This window comes from Lontra canadensis, unplaced genomic scaffold (assembly GCF_010015895.1).
Source record: "Lontra canadensis isolate GAN:19392208 unplaced genomic scaffold, GSC_riverotter_1.0 scaffold25, whole genome shotgun sequence".
Taxonomy (NCBI): domain Eukaryota; kingdom Metazoa; phylum Chordata; class Mammalia; order Carnivora; family Mustelidae; genus Lontra; species Lontra canadensis.
In genome coordinates, this window is record NW_022631019.1 from 11,901,613 (window position 1) to 11,917,029 (window position 15,417).

Genomic DNA, 15,417 nt, shown 5'->3' on the forward strand with positions numbered 1-15,417 from the left:
TAAGGCCAGAGGAGCTCCCTCCCCAGGACTGCTGTAATGGTGTCTGTCTCTTCCTCTCTGCCACACACACACACACACACACACACACACACACAGAACTCTTGTGTACAGAGAGTGTTGCATCTGAGCCGAGCTGACCGCGGTGTTAGGTAATAGTGTGATCTCCAGCATCCTGCTCATCAAAGACACCATGAACTTCTCAGCGGCTCACGAGCCCCGGCTGCTGAGTGCCGGGCTTGTTCGAGGCTCAGGGCATAGAGCAAAGAACAGGACAAAGCTCCTGTCCATGTGTCACTTTCCTCTTGCTGGGTTGAGAGAGACCATGTACAAAATAACTAAGTAAAGCATCTAGTGTGTCTGATGGGGTTAAATCCTGCACAGAAGAATGCAGCAGGGAAGGGGGTGTGGTTGAGGGGTGGAGCCTAGCCCCCCCCCCCCCCCGCCCCGGAGGAGAGGGGGCTGGGGAAAGCTTCCCCCCTAAGGTGTCATTTGAGCAGAAGGAGGTGTGGGAACAGTCACGCAGACACCCAGGGGAAGGGCATTCCAGACAGAGGGAAGCTCAAGGGCAAAGGCCCTAAGGTGCGATCGTTCCTATGGGATTGAGGAAGGCAGGCAGGGAGGCCGGTGTGGCTGGAGTGCAGGACCAGGCATTCAGGTGGTTGATGAGGGTGGAGAAGAAAGGGGCGGGGCTAGCTCCGGGAGGCCTGGGATGACTCTGCCTTCTAGTCTGAGCCACGTGGGGAGGCCATCTGAGGGCTTTGTGCAGAGGCACGACTTGATCTGACTTACTTCCATCCCAGATCAACTTGATTAGACTGACACTGATTTAGTGACAACCTCGGCTGAGGCATCCCCTCCTCCAAGAAGCCTTCCATGACCCTTCAGGGTTCTCTCCATCACAGCACTCATTACCATCTGTGATTTGACTGTCTCTGGTCCTCCTTCCTTTCCCAAGAGGCTGTGTACTCCTTCAGGACTAGGACAGGGACTACCTCCCTGGTCTCCCCAGGTGTCAGCTGAGGGCAGGTGCTCAGGAATGAATGAATGAACTGTAATGTGCATTGGACTGGTGTGTATATGGTTGGGAATGGCTCAGACTCCCCCTCCCCCATCACTCCACCCCTGGAGCCCCAGCCAGGGGGCGATGTCCCACCCGATGCCTTAGTTTCTTTGTCCTACGGTGGGCCCATTTAGCTGTGACATGTTGTCCTGAGTGTGGTGGCCTCAGGAAGGAATCACGGCCCCGGGGAAACGAAGACCTGAGCCTCCTTTCTCCACCAGGCGGCAAACACATCTCCAGGTACAGGGTGGTCCTGGGGCCCCAGCAGTCCAGTCACCCCCTGGAGCTCCCGGGGGGCCAGCACAGCGTGGACTTCTACGTGGAGGGCCTCGCTTTCCCAGACGTCAACTTCCCGGGGCTCATTTCCCTCACCATCTCCCTGCTGGACACGTCCAACCCGGTAGGCCAAGATGGCAGCCCGAGGGGAGACCTGAGCTCCTGGGCCTTGGCCCACCTCGTGGGTGGGGGTACAGAGCCTTGCCAGGAAGCGGTAGGTATCGGAGCCCAGCCGTGGTGACAGCCCTGGCCTCACCCACACCTTCAGGATCTTCCCGCCGCCCTGCTTTTCCAAGACAGCGTGGTCTTCCGTGTGGCCCCCTGGATCATGACCCCAAACACTCAGCCCCCAGAGGAGCTGTACGTGTGCAGGTGAGGGTCCCGGGTGGGGCACAGATGCACCAGGAGGAGCCCTGGCTTCTGGCCACAGCCCCCACCCCCGCCCCAGAAATATCTGCTGTTTAAATGGGGGAAAATGACTCTTACAGCAACATGCCGAAGGCTTCTGGCCAATTTGGAATAAAAAGGCAGAGAAGTGCCTGTTGCTGCTGTTTTGTCCTTCCTCTCCTACCCTAATGCAGAAGTGGGGGGCGGGGCAGCTTTCTCTCCCGAAGGCCCAGAGAGTTTTCTAGAGCTGGCAGATGAAAGCCCTCCGTCTCTGAGCCGGCCTGCCCAGGCTCAGTGGGTGGCCTGTGGACCTCCCGCACCAGAAACCATTTCAAATGCATGTTCCTGGCCAACCCCAGAACTGTAGGGTCTGGGGTCTGGGGATGGGACCCAGCTGCCCTTTAACAAGCTGCCCTGGGGAGCCTTGGCATCCATCTCGCCATCTGAGAACACCTGTTGAGTACACTGGGGTCTCAGAGGGCCCCTCCGCTCTTCTCTTGCAGCTGCTTCCGGGCAGAAGGGGTGAGGGGTGAGCTGGTGGTTGCCGGGAGGTCAGGACGCAGGCTGGAAGCCAGAGAGGCCTCTGTTCAAAGCCTGGTGCTGTGTAGCCATGTGGCATGACCCTTAGTGGCAAACCAACTCTTTGCCTTGGCTCAGGCATCCCCTCCTCCAGAGAGGCCTTGAGCATTGACCTTGAGCATTGACCTCCTTGTTATGGCTTCTCCCAGATGGAAGGGGAGCCTGCTGGTCCCCTCAGGGATTGTTGTAAGAGTTCAGTGAGATGTTTGCTGAGAGCAGAGAGAAAGGATGAGCCGGCATTGCCATCCAGGCCACGAGCATCTCCTGAGCAAACACTGTGCCCTTCCCCCCATCCGTCCAGGCCTGAGCTCCTGCTCCACCCCGAGGGACCCCTGCAGGGGTCCAGCTTGCCCCCTCAGACCCTGGCCAAGGCCACTGTCTGCTGAATCCAGAGCACTGAGAAGCTTCTTTCTTGCCCTTTCTAGGGTGTTTGAAAATGAGAACTTCCTGAAGTCAGTGATAGCTCTAGCCAAGGAAGCCAAGTGCAAGGTCACTGTCCCCTCCAAGGAGCAGAGCAACGATGACCGGTGGATGCAGGTCTGTGCCGTGGTGGGGGCGGGGGTTGGTGGTGGTGAGACACACAGGGTGGATCTTTCTGAAGGTTAGGGGACACAGGGGGCCGAGGCTCCTGGGGCTGGGGGCCACCCTTCCTCAGATGGGCAGGAAGTGAGGCGCTTCTGAGGGCCCGGGCATGTGGGGGCTCAGGCTGGTGAGTAAAGCGACCTTTACGGCCAGCCATTGCCTGTCTGGCAGGGTCACCAAGGTACAGGCCACCTTCCTGCATGGCAACTCTCAGATGCCCTCCGGAAATGACGCAAAGCTCAGAGGGTTGGAGCTCAACCCATCCCTCCAGGGGCCCTCCCTCCCAGCCAGCCTTCCCAGCTCAGCCACCACACCAGGCCACACCCCTGCTCTAGCACCTTCCATCTCCTCCCTCTCAGCCTGCCTCCAGCCCCACCCCACCCCAACCCGGCTATCCCTCACCTTTGGCCAGCCTGCCTGGCGCCACACTATCCCCCTGTCCTGTGCCAGGCTCCCCATCAGGCCATGAGCTCCCCAAGGGCAGAGACTGAGTCTTACTCAGCTCAGCACCCCAGAACCCGGCACGGGACAGTGGCTGCAGGCGACCAACCCAAGCCTTCTTGCCACTCCCTTGCTTTCTCGGGCTCTTTGCCCTCCCGTGGCATTCCCCCTGCTCCCACCTCCCCCTGCTCCCACCTCCCCCTGCTCCCACCTCCTCCGTGCCTCTGCTCATGCTGTTCCCTCTCTCCGGTGTCCTCCGCATTCCCACCCCCCACATCCAGGTCCTGCTCTTACAATCCCAGCTAGAAAGCCTCCCCTGCAAAAATCTCCCATCCCTCTCCCAAACCCACAGAGAACACCCCTTCCTTTCTAGAAGTCCTGTCTGGGCTAAGTCGGACAGAACAGTATAAAAGTGCTGGCAGCTCCGTCTTTGACCTACAAGAGTGGCCGTTTCAGGGGATCAAAGAGGGGGTCCTGTCCAACATCACATCTATCAGAATACAGGCAGGATTTGCACCAGGTGCACTTTGGAGCCTTCCCCACTTCTGCCCTGTGAGCAAGGCGGGGTCTGAACTGCTACCCCTTCTCTGCCTGTCTCAGCCCCATCAGGAGCCCCTCCTTCCTGACCCATCACCTCCTCACACCGGGTGCTAGGTGACCAGCTCCCCGAGGACAGGGCCTGAGGCTCGCTTACCAAGTCCCCAGCACCTATAGCACTCAGCCCCAGCACTCACCAGCAGTGGGGGCGAGCCCTCTTGTGCACACACGGGACGATAAGCTCTGTTCCCTCCTCGAACACTGCATGGGAATTTGCCCTTGACCACAGAGGGAGAGTGAATGGGTCCATGCCCCCCTCCTTGCGCTGGGTGTCATGACCATGCCCATCAGCCCTCCTTCCCCTTGCTCTGCACAGGACGAGATAGAAATCGGCTACATCCAAGCCCCACACAAGACCCTGCCTGTGGTCTTTGACTCTCCGAGGAACAGGGGCCTGAAGGAGTTCCCCATCAAATGCCTGCTGGTACGTGCTGGTGGGGCCGCGGCTGCTGAGATCCCCCCACCCAAGGCCCCCTTCCTCACTACCTGTGGCCGAGCACCCCGGCTCCTTAGCAGGAGCCCTTCCTGCTGGGGCAGTGATCACGCAGGCAGGCTATGACCTTTTTGTCGCCGCTGAGATGAGATCTGGCTCCCCCTTTCCCAAAGCTCTTTCCAGTCATGAGTTCGGCCTGTCCTCAAAATAACCCTGCCAAGGACATCGGGTCCGGCTGTGGCTTCCTTGTCCCATTGAAGATGCTCTTGCTGCAAGGTGTGGGTTGGGCCAGGACTTGAATCTTCTTCAGTGTCTGGCTGGAGGCTCTGTCTTTTGGGGGAGGGGAGTCAGGCCTTTGTGGGGGATATGGGGTGGGTTTGGGGATCAGAGTGGTCATTTCCCAGGTGTGACTCTGCAGGTGTTTGGGGGTAGGGTGACATGTCAGTGGGTCAAGCTGGACTAGCCCGGCAGGATCGCGTAAGCTCAGCGCAGAATGCTAATGATGGGAATAGTTACGTTCATCGATCGTGCGTCCTGTGTCAGACATGATGCCAAATTCTTTACATGCACTAACTCATTTAATTTGTCCAGCAACCTTTAATCTAGATATTATCATGAGGCCCATTTTATAGATTAAGAAACCGAGGCTCAGAGAGGGGCAACCGCTTTTCCAAGGTCACACGAAGAGAGGAGAAGCTGGCACCGAAACTGGGCGGGCCTGGCCCGGGGGAGCTCTGTACCCCGTGTGCCGCCAGGCACGCACCCCGGGTGCTGAGAGCCCCTGACTCCAGGCACCGGGGAAGCAAGGAGGAAGGAGTGTGGGTGTGGGATGCAAAGTTTGCTTGCCAGGGAGCACCCTGAGCCCCAGGGAAGAGGAGGCAGCCCTGCCCACACAGGAGACTTTGAAAAGAAATCTGAGTTCAACTCAGCAACTCGTCTGAGTCTCGCTCACTCCCCTGCCCTGGGTGGTGATGATGGAGAGACTTCGTTGGGTCCATGGTGTCTCTTCGACTGGAACCAGGTTACCCCTGTTTCAGGACCACCACTGGGATAAATAATCCCACTGGCCCGTGGGGACCCTAGCCCACCCCCCTGCTTTCAGCCCTGCTCTGCTCAGCGACCGACCGGTCTCCCACTGCCATGCTCCCAGAGTGACAGAGGCCAGATCTTCTGACATCACCAGCCACATCTCCCCCGTCCTTCCAGGCAGACGGACACTTCAGCACAGGGGTCCCCGCCTCTCCCACACCCAGGCTTGGATGAGAGGCTGCGACGCGCGATCTTAAGCAAGCATGGCTGTGGTTTTCTGACGCCCATCACTCAGGAAGAGAATCGGGCTCAAAGTCAAACTCGTCACCAGACAGCGTCCCCATCGGCTTTTCCAAACTCATTGTGGGCCACTCTCCCCATCCCTCACCCAGCTCCAAATCCCACAGGCCTTCCCGTTCTTCATATGTGCCCAACCGCTCCTCACCTCATAGCCTTTGCATATGCCGTTCCCTCTGCTCACAATGCTCTTCCTGTTTCCCATGTCTGACGGTGTTCCTGCCTCCAGGTCTCCGCGGCAGTGCTCTCCACTGTGAGACCATCCCTGGCGTTGAAGGATGCCCCGCCGTGGTCCCTGGCATTCTGGGCTGCGGCACCTCGTTGGTTTCTTCCGGACTGTTTTGTTATAAATCACTGCCTCGTCATCTCCCTTTTCACCACTCAGGGGCCGCTTAGCACACAGCTTGACGCATGGTGGGTATTTTCCCCATTAGACCATGTCGGTAAATGTTACACCACCTATAAGCGGAAAACCAGCAGTGCTTACTGTAAATCGAAGGCCTCTGGGAAGGTAAACAGTTAAAACACAATAACACTATTAAAGCCAGCTCAGTGCAAGTGAGTGCAAGAGGTGAGCCCAGGTGTGCTCTCTGGTTGTGAAAACAGATCAGCAGGTTTCAAGAATGGATTTGCACACTCTGGGGCTTCAGTGAACAGAGACTCGAGGAGAGCGGACAGCGTGACAGGTGTCTAAGTCTGGCTCAGAAACAGTATCAGGTAGCATGTGGGGGTGTCCCCTGCCCCTCCCACTCCTGGAGGCAGGGGGCACTTCTGCAAAGGGCCCACCTTCATTCACCTTCAGAAATCCAAGCCTGCAGCCTGTGGAACTGAGCCCCTCTCATGGCAATGGCCAAGGCAGTGACTCATATGAACTTATCATTCATTCATCATATATCCCTGGAGCCCATTCTCTGTGCCCAGCCTTGCTTCCGGCACTTGGAATCTATTATCGAGCAGTGCCAAAGATCCTGCCCTCACGGAGGTGACATCCTAGCCCAGAAAGACAGACGATAAACAAGCAGTATGGTGAATAAGTAAATTATATTTCATGTTGGAAAGTGGAATCTAGTGCTGTAGGGAAAACAACAACAACAACAACAGAATCAAGGGGCTCCCAGGTGCCAAAGTGGTGGGGTGGGGGAATTACATTGCAATTCTAAATAGGATGGTCAGGGTAGGGCCCCTTTGGGAAGCTGACACTGGAGCAAAAACTCCAAAGAGGTGAAGGATTTGGCTGTATGGATGTCGGGGTGGAGAGTATACGAGACAGAAGAAACAGCCAGTGCAAAGGTCCTGAGACAGCAGCAAGACTCGCATGTTGAGTGACGAGCCAGGAGGCCAGAAGGTGTGGAGCAGAGTGAGCAGGAGGAAGGTTGAGGTCTCTGTGCCGCATCTACTGAGGACGAAGACCGTTCTCAGCCTTGGACCGTGGATGTTCCAGAAAATGTTGACATCACTCAGGAAGGGCCCCAGGGGAGCCCTGCGGAGGGACATCAATCACATCAGTGTAGGAGTCAGTCCCCTTGCAAAGAAGAGGCTCTACATGGACAAATGGTGAGCACTAGACCAGAGCTGGCCACCGTTGGCCCTGTCTATACTATCTGCAGTTGTGTACAGAGCATGGTCAAGGGCGTGGCCCCTGGGCTTCCTTTCCAGAACGAGGTCTGGGTACACTCACTTCCCCATCAACGTCGTTGTTCAGGAGAATGGTTCTCTTGTTGAAATCCAAAATTTCTTGGGTGAAAAATGCATCTGCAGGGTTTGGATGAGGCCGGGTGTTGAGCCCAGAAAGATGAGTTAATTCTTGAAGAAAACGACATTGAACTTGCATCAAACTCAGCATCTTTGATCCAGCAAGCCACAGGAGTTAAAAATAAGGATATTGGGAAATTGGGGGATGGTGTCTATGTTTCTGAAAAAGGAACGGTTCAGTGGGTCGATGAGTCAGATCTAAGTTGTCCAGCTAGAGAACTAGCAAGATGCTGGATGATTTTCCAGGCTCATTTGCGATGTTTGAAAGATACAATAAAAGCTGGATTGATTTGGAGGAAAAAGTGAGGGAAAGGTGGAAGGAGAGACCGTCAGAGAGATGGAGGGGACTGAGTGGGGAGCAGGTCCCGTGGGCCACTGCAAGGCTCTTTGTTTAAACTCTGGGAAACTGGGGGTTATTGCAGGAGGATTATGACCTGATGGGTGTGATAAAAGGGAAGTTCTGGTTCCTTGTTGAGAATGGATGACGGCGGTGGTGGGGTGGGGAGGTGCGGGGGGGCAGGCAGTGTGGGGAGGGGACAGGGGGCGGGGGGGGGGGGGGGGGGGGGGGGGGAAGGGACGGGGACAGGGAATGGGGGCAGGCGGTGTGGGGAGGAAGCAGGCACAGTAACCCGGTGAGAGGCGATGGACGTGCAGGTTTGGGCATGAAAAGTGGCCACATTCTGGACATGCTTTGAAGGCCTGGCTGACAGGATTCCCTGACCCCGGTGAGAGAAAGGGAAGCCAAAGTTGACGGCAGGCTTTAACATTTGTGACCAGCATTCATCCTGCCCTGAGGTGGGGAGGACTGTGGGATGGATGGGGGATGAGGGAAGAGGGGTCGACGGTTCCATCTGGGGCTAGTGTGAGATTTTTTGGTGGACGCCCAAGTGGGAAGTCAAGCAAGCAGCGGATGGCCGTCTGGGGTTAGTGGGGATATGCAGACAGGAGGGAGACACGTGGGGTTGTCAGCACATAGTCGGTGTTCTGTGAGACTGGGTGGCAGCACCAAGAGGAATAGAATTGTAGAGAATCAAAGACTAGGGACTAGGCTGGGGACACCCTGTCCCGTACACAGGGGACTGAGAGGACCCAAGAGCGTGCAGTGTCAGGAAGGCCAAGCACAGGACATGGGTGTGACCAACTGACTCCCCGATACTGGTGGGCACTGCCTTTTGGGCTCAGCTTTGGGGTCATGAAGTTTCTAGGGCACAGTGAGCATGGGAGTCAGGCTGGCAACGCTGTTAGAGACAAAGGGAGAAGAGGGATTGGGAATGATTCCCCTTTCGTAGAAAGCTAGGGCTAGTGCAGTAGACAGAGTGGTATCCTCAAACATGGCCTTGCCCTAATCCCCAGGACCTGATGCTTTCTTGTGGCAAAAGGACTTGGCAGATGTGATTAAGTCAGGGATCCCAAGATGGGGAGGTGCCCTTGAGTTATCTGGTGGGCTCTGTACCATCATGGCGCTCCTTGGAAGAGGGAAGGCAGAGTGGGAGAAGGCATGTGATGGTGGAAACACAGGACATGAAGTTGAGGAAAGAGGCCACCAGCTACTAGATGCTAAAAGAGCAAGGAAACAGACTCAGAGCCTCCAGAGGGAGCCGGCCCCACCACACCCTGGGGTTAGCCCGGTGAGAGTGCTTTCAGACTTCTGAGCTCCGGATCCGAAAGAGAATCCATGTGTGTTGTTCTAAGCTTCTAGCTGCATTCCCCCAGCCACAGGAAACGCACAGAGGGGGTGAGATGTGTCGCCCACCCATTCTTCCTGTGAAGATCCACACAGGGACATCACAGCCCCTCGGTGAAGCCGGTTCCAGCCCAGTCAGGATGGAGCACAGTGTGGTCCTAGAAGGCTTGCTGGAGACACAGCTCAGATCCCTCCACCAGCTGGCTGTGGGGCCCGAAGAAATCACCCACCACTCTGACCTTCGTTCTTCTCTGCCGAATAAGGACAAAAATGACACTTCATAGATTTGTTATAATGCCGGAGTTAAGGTTTACAAAGCAGCCGTCATGCATGGGGCACCCCATAAGTGCTCGTCCCTTTTCTTACCACCTGAGTCAGCGCTCCTGAGGCGTCCTGCAGATCATAGCGGTGCCCGCTCAGTGCCAGCTCTGACTGCTACCGGATCCTGCCTATGACCTGGCCTCCACCCTGTCCTCACGCAGGGATCGTGCTCTCTAACGCTTGGCCATTGCTTCTCCCATCTCAGGGCCCGGATTTTGGCTACGTGACTCGCGAAACCGAGAATGGAGAGGCTTCTACCTTCGACTCCTTTGGAAACCTGGAAGTGAGCCCCCCGGTCACGGTTGGGAAGAAGAAATACCCTCTGGGCAGGATCCTCTTTGGGGGCAGCAGCTACCCCAGGTGAGAAGGGAAGGGGTGGGCAGCGCCTGGGAGGCTCAGTCATTGGGTGTCTGCCTTTGGCTCAGGTCATGATCCCAGGATCCTGGGATCAAGCCCCACATCGGGCTCCCTGCTCCATGGAAGGCCTGTTTCTCCCTCTCCCCTTCCCCCTGCTTGTGTTTCCTCTCTTGCTGTGCCTCTCTCTCTGTCAAATAAATAAATAAAATCTTATAAAAGGGGGGAGAAGGGATGGGGAAGGGGAGACCCAGGCATGTCATGGAAAAGCAGAGGCTACAACAGAAGCTTTCCCTACGTGCTCCCAACCCAAGAGCCTCGACAAACTTTAGGGACTTAGGAATAAAACACAGAGCAAAGAATACAACTTAGGAGCCCAGTGGGCCCAAGCTCAAATGCAAGCTCTGCCACTTATACTCTCTCCATCAGTGAACACTTATTGAGCACCTACTGTGTGCCAGGCACTAGGCAGGTGCTAGGAAGGAAGGCAGCCATGAGCCTAACAGACAAGGCCTTGCCGCTATTCTAGTAGGGGAGGCACAAAGGTAAACAAATAAGATAATTTCAAAGAGTGAAGAATACAAAAAAGACAGGGACAAAGGAGGAATGGGAACCGATAGGGAGACAGGGAGGGCCTCGCTGAGAAGGCAGCTCGTGAGCCAAGGCCCGATGACAATAAGGACATGGCCATGGAGAGAGCTGGGGTAGAGGGTTCCTGGAATATCAAAGAGCATGTGCAAAGGCCCTGTGACAGGACTGAACCTGGTGTGTTCAAGAAGGCCAGACTGGCTGGAAGAGACTGAGTAAGAAAGAGCAAAGGGCTAGATCAGGAAGGCCCTTGGAGGCCAGAGCAGGAAGAAAACCGAAGGCCATAGAGGTAAAGGAATGTCCCCAGGGCTACATGGCTAACAAGGGATTACCCACTGAGGTCGGATTGGCTCTCCCTGTCGCTGTGGATAATATGGGTTAGCCCCATGTTTACCCACAACCCCAGCATCTGGACTGAGCCAGTGGGCAGTGCTTTCTGAGGCCGAGCTCTGTTCTTACTCACTGTACTGACTTGGTGTCTCAGTTTCCCCCCAAAAAACTGGAATGGCAAATTGTAAACTCCTCTGATGTTTGAGGATAGAATAAAGTTATCCAGGCTTCTGAGTCCCTTCCCTAGCTGAAGGAGAACCTCGACCCCCTTGGCAAGCCTCCATGCCCTCAGAGGCCCCCTGTTGCCCCTTGCACCCCACAACGCTCCCTTCATCCTGTGCCGGCAGCACCGAGAACCACGAGATGCACCAGGCCGTGCAGGACTTCCTCAGCGCCCAGCAGGTGCAGGCCCCGGTGAGGCTGTACTCCGACTGGCTGTACGTGGGCCACGTGGATGAGTTCCTGAGCTTCGTCCCAGCTCACAAGAAGGTGTGCAGTCTGGGGGGGCTGCCTGAAGGAAGCCACACGCCTGCTCCCTGGGCTCCCAAGCATTGGTCCACACTCTGCTTGGGAGGCCCGGCCTTATAAGCCTGACCAGCTCCCCCTCAATCCCAGGAGGGGGCACAAAGGAGACGGGCAGCCTGGGTCTACGCTGGCACTTCTGGGAGCCCCAGAGGCAAAGCTGACCTCTGAGCCCAGTGTTTCTGCCCCCAGGGCTTCAGGCTGCTCCTGGCCAGCCCCAGGTCCTGTTACAGACTGTTCGAGGAGCAGCTGAAGAAGGGCCACGGGGAAGCTGCGCTGTTTGAAGGCGTCAAAAGTAAGTTGGCTCTGCCTTGTTCTTCCATCCAAGGTCCTTTCTCTGCCTTCATGCTGTCGCCCATTGCCAGATGGGGGCCCTTGGGCAACGGCTCTCCTCTGAGCACCTCCTATGCCCTGGGCACAACGCTGAGCTCCAGGGATGCTGTGTGAACAGGGCGGAGTAGCTCCCCTTGTCACGGGGGTTGGGGGGCGGGTGCTCATTCACGGTCCTGGGGAAGTAGTCAAGGAAACAATGGTGGCACAGGCGATTTAGGAGTATCTGGGAGGAGTTCAAGGGAGGCTTCCTAGAGGAGGCAAAGACCAAGCAGGATCACGAGGAAGGAGCAGGAGTTCGCCCAGTGGGGCAGGCAGGGGGATGAGAGGAAGAGAGATCTGACAGAGGGAACAGTGAATGCAAAGGCACAGAGGCAGGAGAAAACGAAATGTGTTTGAGGACTTGAGGAAAGTTCAGTCTGGCTCAACTGATGAATGAATGGAAGGAAGGGAGGGAGGGAGGGCGGGAAAGAAAGAGCCATCTCACTGGAGCACAGAAGGGAATCCTAAAGTTCGCAGACATGAGCTGGGTCAGTGTTGGTAACTCCCCGTGGATGAGAGTTTTTACCTAATATCTATAGTATGTTGCGTGGCATCGGACAATGGTTAGACCTCTGTTTGCCTCTTGGTAGCTGGGATCCCTCTGGAAATACTTTAAAGGAGGGAGAGAAACACTTTTAAGGAAAACTTACACTGATGAAATACTTTATTAAATGACTTTGCCTCCTCGATGCTCGCCACGAACCTGTGCGTTAGAAATTATAACTGCCCCCATTTTCTAGATGGGAAAACTGAGTCCCCACTGTGCCTGTTGGGAAGAGGGACATCGACCTCTGAATTCATCTTCATTCTTTTTCCTTTTTCTCCATGACAGGAAAAAAACAGAAAATAAAGGACCTTCTGAAAGACAAGAAACTGAAAGAACATAATTCATACGTGGAGGTACTAGCCTGGGTGACCAGCCCAGGGGACCCCTCAGCCCAGGGGGACTGAGCCACCCACCCCACCGCCTTCCCTTCCCTGGGAGCCATAAGGCAGAGCCTCCCACTGGCTGCGGGTCGGCTTGGTGAATGGCTTTGGGATTTGGGTCAATGTGTGTGGGACAGACAGACTTTAGTCACCACTGTGGGAACACACAATCGTGATGCGTGGAAAAGAGAGGAAGAGAAATCGGGACTGCTGGAGCCACTGCAAGACAGGGGACACTCTCAGAGACAGAGGGACTGGCAGGAGAGAGGTCAAGTGCTAGAAAGACACAGAGTGACCGTAAAGATGGGGACACCCAGGCAGAAGCCAGAGGCAGAGGGACTGAGCAGAACAGAGGGAGAGAAGGAGGCAAGAGAAGGAGGTGCCCATCACTGTCTTCCTGACCCTGTCCTTGGTCCTTCCCTTGGCCAGGCCTCAGCTCCAGACCGCCCTCCCCCACAGCTTTCCCCACCCCTTCCCCGTGGCGGCCCTGTCATGCGCCATCACCCCCACCCAGGCCCTCCACCTTCTCATCGTACCCCGTCACCCGAACCCCATGCCAGTTGGCTCCACCATTCCCACCGCACCCCCTGCCACAACCCTAGAGCTGCATCGACTGGAACCGAGAGGTGCTGAAGCGAGAGCTGGGCCTGACCGAGCGGGACATCATCGACATCCCCCAGCTCTTCAAGCTCCAGGAGGAGGTCAAAGGGACCCTCAAGGCCGAAGCCTATTTTCCAAACATGGTGAGGAAGGTGGTCTTCGGGGTCAGCCCACCTTTGCCAAAGGCCTGAAGTCAGGGACCCTGGGCACGGATCCGGGGTGCCTGGCCGTCAGCTTGGGGTCTGCGTGGCTGCGGGCAGTTCCCAGGGTGGCTCTGGGCATCTCACAACCACCCTGGGAGCCCAAGACTCTCAACGCTCCCACCTCAAAGATGAGGCACAGAGAAGTCGGGTCTCTGGTAGCATGGGATTCGGGGCTGGGTCTCAAAGCCGGGGATCTAGCTGCAGAACCCATGCCCTCACCACATGACACTGCCCCCTGTGGGCTTCCCTGTGCGGGGCAGTGGGTGGGCGGTGGACAGAACAAGCGGCTGAGCTCGGCTCTCGGGTCGCATTTGGAAGGGATAGAGGGGAACACCATTTCAGACGGTCCGGGAAGGCCTCTCTGAGGCCACGAGGCTAGCATGGCCCAGGCTGGGTGGATTCTGTCCTCTGAAGGGGATACTTGAGGGAGATCCCGCCTTTGGCGAGAACTCTTAGCCAGGACTGCCCCACTCCCTGCCAAGCACCATCTCAAAGCCACATCTATTGTATTTTTACCGTCCCTGTGCCCTGACTCTGTCTCTCCAAAGGATACACGAGGGCCAGGCAGAAACCTCACCCAGTTCTGCTGGGGCCCCGCAGCCGCCCTCTCCTGCTGGGGCTGGAGGTCACATTCAGGGAGGAGCCAGGAGCCCCCCGGCACAGGGACGTCAAACTTGTTTCCCCAGGTCACTGGGGTTCCAAGACGATGCCTCAAAGCTGGTATTTTGGATTTGTTCTGTTTTAGGCATCAAGGTACCACACAGGATTTTATTTGGAAGAGGTTCTGTGGCTGAAACAAGGCAGGAGGGGGCATCTTGACTAAAATTCCTTGGCCCCAGGCATTTTGTTTCTCGGTGTTAGCCCCGCCGGGTTTCCCAGGCAGGAAAGAGGGCTGATGCCGGGCAGGGGATGAGCCATGGTGAATGAAGTCATCGGCGCTGCTCTGTGCCTTGGCTGCTGGAGGCTCTGGAAGGAGCCTGAGCATGAGCCGTGACTCACCCCAGGAGGCCACAGTGGGAGGTCGGGGCGTGGGTGTGGGCATGGAACAGGCCGAGAAATTCAGGGTACAAGACACTCAGCAGGGGCTGGGTCAGGACCATAACAGAGAAAGGCCCATCTCTGACTCCTGAGCCCCAGAGACGGACCCCGCACCTGTTCCGTGAGCCTGACGTCTAAGCATCACAGCAACGGAAACCCACTTGGGCTCGTCTGGCTGCTGAGGCTCAGAGAGGTGAAGTGACCTGCCTGAGGTCACACAGCGGTTGAGGAGACGGGCTGGGATGCAAACCCATGTGGGCCTAGAGCCAGAATCCTCCTCCGCTCACCTCCAGTATAAAGGAGGAAACAGTCATTACCTTAAACGATAATACACGGAGAGTGACACCAAAAAGGTAGTCCTTTATTCATCCAGTCAACGGATACTTACTGAGAGCCTGCGATGGGCCAGGCGTCGGGCTGGCAGCTGCGGGAGGAGCCCAGAGGAGGAGCACTGACTGGGAACTCACGGGAGGCTTCGCAGAGGCGGTATAACTTGAGCTGGGCCTGGAGTGACGGAGAATTTGCCAGAAGGTGGCAGAGGGGGAAGGAGAGGGTAGCGCTGAGATCGTGGGCGCTGGAGTCCAACAGAATTGGGTATAAGCCCCAGACCAGCAGGGCGGCTGGAGGTGGCCCACTTGACCTGTCTGGGCCTCCGTTTCCCCATCTGTGTAGTGGGCTGCTAGTGCTGAAGGTCAGAAGGAAAAGGGACCCACGGGCAGGGATGCGGGCTGCACACCGTTGGCCCACGCTGGGACCCCGCTCCTTTGCAGGTGAACATGCTGGTGCTGGGCAAGCACCTGGGCATCCCCAAGCCCTTTGGACCCATCATCAACGGCCACTGCTGCCTGGAGGAGAAGGTGCGCGCCCTGCTCGAGCCGCTGGGCCTGCATTGCACCTTCATCGACGACTTCTACGCCTACCACGTGCGGCACGGGGAGGTCCACTGCGGCACCAACGTGCGCCGGCAGCCCTTCTCCTTCAAGTGGTGGCACATGGTGCCCTGAGCCCGTCCCCTGCGTACCCTCCCCCCCAGGTCCAGCCAGAG

At 56.8% G+C, this 15,417-nt stretch overlaps 1 protein-coding gene across 1 annotated transcript in view; it reads left to right on the plus strand.

The window, feature by feature from the left end:
- The window catches only part of PADI4 (peptidyl arginine deiminase 4), a 36,439-nt gene extending 21,022 nt beyond the window's left edge, over window positions 1–15,417 (plus strand). Inside the window, exons 7-16 of the mRNA XM_032863562.1 lie at window positions 1,282–1,460; window positions 1,605–1,708; window positions 2,728–2,839; window positions 4,239–4,346; window positions 9,644–9,798; window positions 11,058–11,199; window positions 11,425–11,527; window positions 12,437–12,504; window positions 13,134–13,274; window positions 15,143–15,417. Of these exons, the coding sequence (XP_032719453.1) occupies window positions 1,282–1,460; window positions 1,605–1,708; window positions 2,728–2,839; window positions 4,239–4,346; window positions 9,644–9,798; window positions 11,058–11,199; window positions 11,425–11,527; window positions 12,437–12,504; window positions 13,134–13,274; window positions 15,143–15,376 (1,346 nt within the window). The 3' untranslated portion in view covers window positions 15,377–15,417. The remainder of the gene's footprint in view (window positions 1–1,281; window positions 1,461–1,604; window positions 1,709–2,727; window positions 2,840–4,238; window positions 4,347–9,643; window positions 9,799–11,057; window positions 11,200–11,424; window positions 11,528–12,436; window positions 12,505–13,133; window positions 13,275–15,142) is intronic.